The sequence below is a fragment of the Labeo rohita genome, unplaced genomic scaffold, assembly GCF_022985175.1.
Source record: "Labeo rohita strain BAU-BD-2019 unplaced genomic scaffold, IGBB_LRoh.1.0 scaffold_925, whole genome shotgun sequence".
NCBI classification, from domain to species: Eukaryota; Metazoa; Chordata; class Actinopteri; order Cypriniformes; family Cyprinidae; genus Labeo; species Labeo rohita.
This window is the reverse complement of record NW_026129882.1, coordinates 1-9,451: the sequence shown is the minus strand read 5'-3', so window position 1 is coordinate 9,451 and position 9,451 is coordinate 1. Positions and strand designations below refer to the sequence as shown.

The 9,451-nt window shown below is 35.0% G+C and overlaps 1 gene segment (V, D, J or C); it reads right to left on the bottom strand.

Moving 5' to 3' along the window:
• Window positions 1–7,101: 7,101 nt before the first annotated feature.
• On the bottom strand, window positions 7,102–7,775 carry LOC127162389 (immunoglobulin kappa variable 3-11-like). The segment is given in 2 exon segments: window positions 7,102–7,577; window positions 7,662–7,775. Coding segments are annotated over 2 exon segments (525 nt in total).
• Between the last annotated feature and the right edge of the window lie 1,676 nt (window positions 7,776–9,451).

Genomic DNA, 9,451 nt, shown 5'->3' with positions numbered 1-9,451 from the left:
GATCTTTCATCTAATTTCAAATGAAACTTTTTAAATAAAACCTAACTTAATTATTATTAAAATATTTTACAAATGAGATCAAAGTCAATATCCTTTTCTGTGGTTCTGTGTTAGCAGCTGTCTGTAGACTAACATAAATTCCACCTGGGAATATTCCTCATTGGTTTGGTTTATATTAACCATTCTGATATACAGTACATTATTTTGTTTATACAAGACTGCCACCTGCTGACTAATGCTGTCACTGATCTTTTTATGCTATAATGTTTTTGTACAGCACTCTCCAGCCTTTGACACACTGTGTTCACTTGCTGAACAGAAGTATATGGCACTGTCATCTGGCTCTAGATTTTTTACTGTGAGGGATCCATTTTTAGGATCTTTTTTTTCAGTTTCATATTTGTTTTTATCAACATCTCCAAATTCTGGCTCTCCATAAGCATTGGTGATTACTATGAGTTTCATAGTCTCTCCTGGATGCTGTTTGTACCAGTACATTAGATAGTAGGAAGCACCCTTGTTTTGTGTGCAGTTCATAACTGCAGAAGCCCCTTTTGCTTTCCAAATAATAGGTTCTTGAACAACATCACTCCCACCTACAGTGCCTGTGAATATAAAAAAAAAAAAAGTTTCATTAAATCATTAGTTTAAAAGGATTAGTGTATTTTAGTTGCTACAAAGATCATTTTACCAAATGTTGGGTATACCTTGGATACAGCACAGTAACACAATCAGTGAAATAAAGACTGTAATCATGTTCAGTTCTAATGCAGCACAGACTGAGTCCCATCCTTGTTCATTTGACATTTTCTCTTATACAGGATGTGACATCATAGGTTATAAAGACTTTTACGAAGAATGTTGACTGTAGAGAGAAGTGTACTGTCACACCCCTGGACTGATTAGTTGGTTTCTCCCATCATTCCCCCTGCAGCTCTGTGTGTTTTGGTATCTCCCTTATTGTCTGTACCTGTGTTTGTAATCAGTCTGTGTATATATAGCGTGTGTTTTCCCCATTTCCTTGTCGGACGTTAAAATCGTTAGAAATCCAGTGTTTCCAGTGTTTCCAGTGTTCCTTTTGGATTATTAAAGATATTTCGTTTCATTACGTCGTTGTTAGTCTGTTCCTGCCTGAAGCGTGACATGTACACTCTGTAAAAAGCTGTGATGAGCTCTCTGTAAACTCTGTAAAGCCTGACATATACAACAATTAAATCCATGCTAAAAAAACTGGTTTTTTTTTTCCCGGGTAACTTTTTTTACTTTTAAACAAAATTAATTAAAAAAAAAAAAATGTTGCATGTGTTTTCTGTTAAGTACCGAAAAAGATTATATGACCAGATTATATATTTTCCAGTTGTAATATTTAGACCACATGACTGCTATCACTGAGTGCATCTCAAATCAGAAGGATGCAAATATTAGCAAGAAATTCAACCATTTGGAGCAGGTGCAAAAGAGCTGTGGTTAATTGTGCAGCAGTGGTGCTTTCAGAGCTTTTTGTATGGTGGCATGACTGCACATCACACTGTGGAAACTAGCTGCACAGAAGTACATTGCACTGTCACTGGCTTCAAGTTGGAGGATTTTTAAGGAACCCTTTATGGTCCCGTCTCCATCCAATTTGATTTTTTCATTGAAATTATCTTCTGGGACAGAATTCTTATTCCATGTATATCCAAGGAATGTGAAGTCATGGCCGAGTGTTTGTTTGTACCAGAAGATCCTATTGTAAGATGTTATGTTGTGTTGACATACAAGTTCTGCAGTCTCTCTCTCTGATTTAATTATATTTGAGGGGCTTTGATTAACACTTTCATTAACAACAGAACCTGTAAAAAGAAACAAAAAGTGCATTATAGTTGAATGTAAATAACTGTTATTAAATCACTAGCATCACTTAATATAAAATAGTTACCTGTAAGCCAAAGCAGCAAGACAAGAAGAACTCTAATCATGTTGATTTAGACTGGAGAAATATTTTAAGTGAAAAGAAATGGTTTGATATAATTCCTTATCTCTGTGAGTGTTGACACATGACCGCCCCAAAGTATTTCTTAACAAATTCTATTATGGATCCTTAGCGCCTCCTACACACAGGTTTTGTAATTGCTGCAATTTCCTGCCATGCACACCATGCTGTGAAGAAAGTTTAGAAATTAAAATGTTTAGATCTGTTTGTCTCCATGTTTGTTAATCAATGCTTAAATCACTTTATATACAGTACAAAACAAATAAACTATAATCATAACTGAAACTAACTATTTATGCTGATGTAGACAGATACATATGGGGTTCCATTTGTGTTTAACAATTTGCTACTGCTTTGTGCTTTGTAATATACATTTGTCTTTGTCTACAGTTAATTCCTTTTATTCAGGTAAAATCTTATATTTGACATTATTTTCTGTTGACATATGTTAATCTAAACATGTTTTTTTTTTTAAGTTTTTTTTACTGTTGTCCTGTCATTTTGTTCTGTCGACCTGTTCTGTCATCCTAATTGTGCAATTGTTCATTCATCTTGTTCTGTCATCCTTACTATGCCTTGTTTGTCAATACTGTTTCCTGTTCTAGTCATACTTACTGCTCCCTTGTTCTGTCGTGACTAACTGTCGTCTTGTTCTGTCGATTGTTCTGTTCTCACATGTCTTATTCTGTCATTCTTACTGTCGTCTTATTCTGTCATCCGCCATCTGGATTTGCTGCACGTCCATTAGTGGAATTAAGGTAAGGAGACAGGAAGCAGAAAAAGCTGACGAACATCTATATTTCAGCGGTTAAAATTTAAATGTGCTAGAAAACAGGGAAAAAGTATTTACAAAAGGTATATATATATATATATATATATATATATATTATTGTTCATTATAGAAGATACAATTATATTACTTTGAATACATTATTCTGTAAAGTTTTCTAAGACAGTAATAAGAAACTTTTAATAAGAAATTTTAATAATGCTTGTAGAAAAAAAGGTTGCAAACATTCAGTGTTAGAATGTATTTTAACAAACTTTATTTTTTCAGAAAACTTTACAGTATAATGTATTCGAAAGTATATCTCGAAAGTATTCCAAATATTGTAGGTTCTATAATGAACAATATATATATACGTTTTGTAAATGCTTTTTCCCTGTTTTCTAGCACATTTAAATTTGACTTCTGAAATATAGATGTTCCTCAGCTTTTTGGCCGCTTCTTGTCTCCGTACCGTAATTCCACTAATAGACGTGCAGCAAATCCAGATGGCGTCTCACTTGACCGCGTCCAGGACGACAGTTAGGATGACAGTACAGGACGACATAAGAATGACAGAATAAGACGACAGAACAAGACACAGTAAGGATGACAGAACAAGACGATCTTGGTTCAGAACAAGGTCACAGTAAGTTTGACAGAACAAGATGACAGTTAGGATGACAGAAAGGACGACACTGTCCATGACAGAACAAGACGACAGTAAGGATGACAGAACAAGTTTGTCAAGGACGACAGAACAAGGCGACAGGAAGGGCGACAGAACAGGACGACAGAACAAGACAACAGTAAGGATGACAGAACAAGACGATAGTTAGGACGACAGATTAAGACCAGTAAGGATGACAGAACAAGCACATTTAGATGACAGAACAAGACGATCATTCAGCTCTTTGTACAAACAGTACTTTTACGACAGAACAGGACGACAGAACAAGACGACAGTTAGGACGACAGAACAGGACGACAGAACAAGACGACAGTTAGGACGACAGAACAGGACGACAGAATAAGACGACAGTAAGGATGGCAGAACAGGACGACAGAACAAGACGACAGTTAGGAGACAGAACAGGATGACAGAACAAGTTTGACAAGTTAGGACGACAAACAGGAAACAGAATAAGACGACAGTAAGGATGACAGAACAGGACGACAGAACAAGACGACAGTTAGGAAACAGAACAGGACGACAGTAAGAATGACAGAATAAGACAGTTAGAAGAACAGGACGACAGAATAAGACGACACTGATTACAGAACAGGACGACAGAATATAACGATAAATAAGGATGACAGAACAGGTCGACAGAACAAAATGATAGTTAGGACAACATGTAAAAAAATAGAAAAAGATAATGTATTTTGATTAAAATAATCAACAGACTTTGACATGCACGTCAACATATATGTTCAGAATATGTATATGTCTAATTTACCTGAAGGGTTTTTGTATTAGACTGAGGTGATTCTGATCACTGTGTAATATGCTGCACAGAAATACACTGCACTGTCAGTCAGTGTGAGGTTGCTGATAGTCAGAGTGCCATTTTTTCTTCCATCTCCCTTCAGTTTGATCTTGCTTTTAAATTCTGGCTCGGGGTTGTCACTTTCCAGATTAAGAAACCCCATGAACTTGAAGTCCATGATGTCTTTTTTGTACCAAAGAATACGTTGATAGCCTGGTATATTGTGTGTACATGTGATCACAGCAGATTCATCTTGGTTCCTTATGAGGTCACCAGGTGACTGGAAAACAGTTTTACCAAAACAAACAGCTGTAATGAAAGAAAATACACATATACAGTAAAAATCTATGTAACAGTGCAGCACAATTTAACATAATAAATAAGCGAACTAAAACATTAGAATTACCTGTGAGGCATCCTAAATAAACACAAACACTCAAGAGAGTCATGCTTGTGTTACGTGCTCAATGACAGTTCTGTGCACTGAATGCGGGAAGGCACTTCTAACTGGAAATGATGTCATATCTGTGGGTACTGACAACAAGAAAGTATTCACTATGCTTTTGGTCCTCTAGTGGTTGATAGTGGCTGTGTCATGCTTGAAAAGCCAACCCCATTAAGTAAAATAAAATACTGTTAAAGGACTCCATAAGTGTCTATTTGCAGGAAGCTAACACAATTCTTAGTGTTAAAACCCTTAAAATGATTACCAGACCTTTTTCTAACTAGGCAATGTTTGAAGCAACATTTATGTGAGGCAGTTGTACATATTACAGCAAATATGGATGAACAGGCTGCACATTTATGGAATCACATTGCCCCCTGTTGATCACTGTTACTGTAATTATTTATGGCAGCTGTTTTTGTTTAACTCTTGCCACAGATCACTACACTGTGTGCTGTTTGACTGAGCAGAAATAGACGGCACTATCATCTGACTGCACGTTTTTCACAGTCAGAGATCCACTCTCTGGAACAGATTTAATGACTGAAAACTTGTCTGAATCAGAATCACCATAGTCGGGTTTGCTGGAAGTGCTTGTGAACACGATTAGAGTCATAGTTTGTCCTTGGCGTTGACGATACCAGTACATCTGGATGAATGTAGAATCCTTTTTATGTGTGCAGTTTAACTGAGCAGAACTTCCTTTTACTGCCATTAAAACACTTGGATTTTGTGAAACATCACTGATACCTGCAAATGAAAAATACAATTTTCTGTAAATATATTTATATATTTCAAGTGGTTATTATTCTAATATTGTGTCATAGGTTTAAATACCTTGGTCCAAATGTAGTGACAGAATTAACAAAATAATGCTCCTCATCTTGTTACTTTGAGGCTGTCTTGGTTAAAATTGTAATTGTCTGTGATGATTCAAATGTAAGTTGTTAAAACAGGATGTGACATCATTATCATGGTAGTGGTGATTTTAGGGTGGGGCAATTATTCTGAAATGATTGTCCTCCTTCACTTCTTGAGTTTGGATGTGTGGATTGAATTGGCAACACTTTAAGCAAGACCTACTGGTATTTTGTTTAGTATTGGCACTGAATCAAAACTCACAGGTGTGGAGAAGAATGTGAATAAATACGCTTTTGAAGCAAGTCATTTAAAAGTGGTTTTTGTATTAGACAGATGTGATTCTGATCAGTGTGTAATATGCTGCACAGAAATACACTGCGCTGTCAGTCACTGTGAGGTTGCTGATAGTCAGATTTCCATTTGTCTGTGCCTCTCCCTCCATTTTGATCTTGTTTTCAAATTCAGGCTCTTTATTCTGGTTATTATAATGTAGGTATCCCATCAACTTTAAGTCCAATGAGTCCTTTTTTTGTTTGTACCACAAAATCTGGTTATAGCTCTGTATGTTGTGAGTACAAGTGATCACAGCAGATTCATCTTGTTTCTTCAAGAGATCATCAGGTGTCTGGAGAACAGTTTTACCAAGACAGGCAGCTGTGGAGAAAAAAAAAAAAAACAGTTGTTTATAATACTGTTTAAAGTAAAATTATCTGCAGCCTAGACTGTGAAAGTAAATGCATATTATTTATCATTACCTGTAAACATAATTAGAGACAAAGATACGCTGAGGAACGTGTTCATCATGGTTTCTTTCACCAAGTTTTTTCTTCTGTGCAATTAAGACACATGCAGGAGGAAATGATGTCAGCTATATCCGTTTCTTACTGAGAGAAAAGAGTAATAAAATGAGGAAAATAAGATTCGATCTAGGCAGAATGAGTTGCACATAAATATCAGAACTGATACACAATTTAAAATGATAATGAAATTAAGGATCATTCCCTAAATTCTTTTTTAAACCATCACTTTATGTAAACAGACATACTCATTTTGCATTGCAAATAGGCTGAACTTTGTACCACACTGCCTCCTATTGGTCAAAACGTCTTTCTTTTGATAAATGTTTTTTGTTTGTTTGTTTGTTTTTTGTGTTTTATCTGTAAAATGTGATTAAAACATTCATTGACCTCCAGTGGTAGGTACTGCATCCCTTTTGCCATAAGAAACATTTGTTTTACATATGCAATATCACACATGTAATATCTTAAATCAGTTAGCAGGAAATAAAACCACCTGCATCTGGAGATTAAATAATATTTGGTTCCATCTGAATTCAGAAGAATATTTTAATAATTATTTTTCTTTAGATTAAGCAACAAAATGCTCCGATAATGTAATAATTCATATATGGTTCATGGCCAAACTGAGTTGACACTCAAACTCTGCAGTTTTAATTAAAATAGTTGATCTATAAACATCTATTTGTTCTATTTTACAAACACATTCTTTTACAAATTAAGGTTGACGTTATTTTTTTGTGATAATGGATGGATTGCCATAAATGGTTTCAATAAACTGTTACTTGGACCCATGATATTTCTAATTGTTTCATTTCAGCTCGATTGTTTTGACATGTGGCATATTGGTGGTACCAGACTGCCACCTGTTGACTCATACTATCACTGATCTTTTTATGCAGTAATGTTTTTGTACAGCACTCTCCAGCCTTTGACACACTGTGTTCACTCACTGCACAGAAATATATGCCACTGTCTTCAGGCTTTAGATCTTTCACTTTCAAAGATCCACTTTCAGCATCACTTTTTTGAGCATCAAATTTCTTCTCATCAACATCTCCAAACTCTGCTTTATCAGTCGTATGGAATACAATGAGCTGCATAGTCTCTCCTGGACGTTGTCGGTACCAGTACATCTGGTAGTATGAACTACCCTTATTGTGACTGCAGTTCAAAGAAGCAGAACCACTCTTTGGTTTCCAAATCATTTCAGGCTTTTGAATAACATCATCTGCACCCTCAGTGTCTGTGGATAAAATGAGATTAAATTAATGAGAATGTCAGGTTATTGTTTCTATTACTATAGAGGCGATGTTAAAGTTTGACATACCTTGGCTCCAGTGCAGTAACAGAATTAATGCAATAATACCCCTTGACATGTTGAGTTTTGGTGTTGTGTACAATGAGTCCCAACCTTTGAAATGATCACACTCTAGTTGGTGTCAAACAGGATATGACATCACAGGTTGTAACAGTAATGAACAATACCACATGAATATAAAATATGTATATTATTACTCCAAAATCTTTATTAGTAGTCATTTTGTTTTGTTTATTAATATTTTGTTTAATAGTGAATTGTTAATATGGGGAATCAAATAAATCCCTTTTGTTAATATGCCTTATCAAATAAATCCCTTATGACTTTGACTAAGTCATAAATTACCAATCATTAATATGCAGAAGTGTGAGTAATTGTAATGCTTTCTTTAATAAGCACCAGCAATAACAAATGCTTATCCAGAATCATACACTGGTATAAAGGGTATTTCCTTTTGCACCAACATCTCATTATTGCTTATTATTGGCAAACAGAATTTAGCCGAAATATAGTTAGAATGCTGAGGCTGGATCTTTTGCTGATAAACAATTAGTGTAACAGCGCCAGGTTTTTGTATTAGACAGAGGAAGTTTAGAGCACTGTGTCATATGCTGCACAGAAATACACTGCACTGTCATCCACTGCAAGGTCTTTAATTGTCAGAGTGCCGTTGCGTCTTCCATTTCCTTTCAGATCAATCTTGTTTTTAAAGTCTGTCTCTATTTGATCCTTTTCACCATTAAGGTATCCCATCAGTTTTAATCCCAGGGAGCTCTGGGTCTGTTTGTACCACATCATTTGGACATAACTTGCTATATTGTGTGTACATATAAACACTGCTGATTCATCTCATCCTTTATTGATTTAGAAGGAGTCTGGTAAACAGTGTTACCAAACGTCGAAGCTAAAAGGGACAAATAAATGAAAGATTTAATGATAAAGATGATTTACATACAGTTGTTGTGATTAAAAAAATCAAGGAACACTTTATAAAAGACATCATTACCTGTGAGCCACAAAAATGTGAAAGAAAAACTTACGAGAATTGTATTCATGTTGCTTCCCTGTGCTGCAGCATGTGACACTGCTGTGAGTAAATACAGGTGTTGAAATGAATAAAGACAATGGAGGAAGTGATGTCACCAAAGGGAATTTCACATACAAGTTCTGCAGTGTCTCTCTCTGATTTAATTATATTTGAGGGGCTTTGATTAACACTTTCAATTAACAACAGAACCTGTAAAAAGAAACAAAAAGTGCATTATAAAATGTAAGTAACTGTTTTTAATCACTAGCATCATTTAATCTTGTTGAAATTTAAGGCTTTGCAAGTTCCCAGCATGCATTGCAGCATGAATAAATTATCCAGTTACTGTTATAGGATTATTGTTTTGCTGTTTGCTGACTTAATTTAAACTTTTTTTGTTGTTGTTTTGTCATTATTGTTAGTTATTTGTTGTACTGTGACATAAAGATCTCATCTTTTTAATATTTGCTGATTGCCACCGTTCTTGAGGTTTGTGTATCTAGTTTTGAGGCCTAGATACTTTCAACCACTTACACCCATTGTCTAGACATCTTAATCTTATAAAATGTTTTACAAACAAAGACAACATTGTGTACATATTAGACTAAGTTATTTGAGTTGTTTTGTATGTTTAGATATTCATATAATAATAAGAATTCATGTGTACTCGAAGTTTGCTACTGTTTTACTTATATTTAAAAGTATACTTTTATATACTAGAAAGTGGGCCAATTTAGTCCCAAGGAGTATTAAAATAGTACACTGAAAAGTA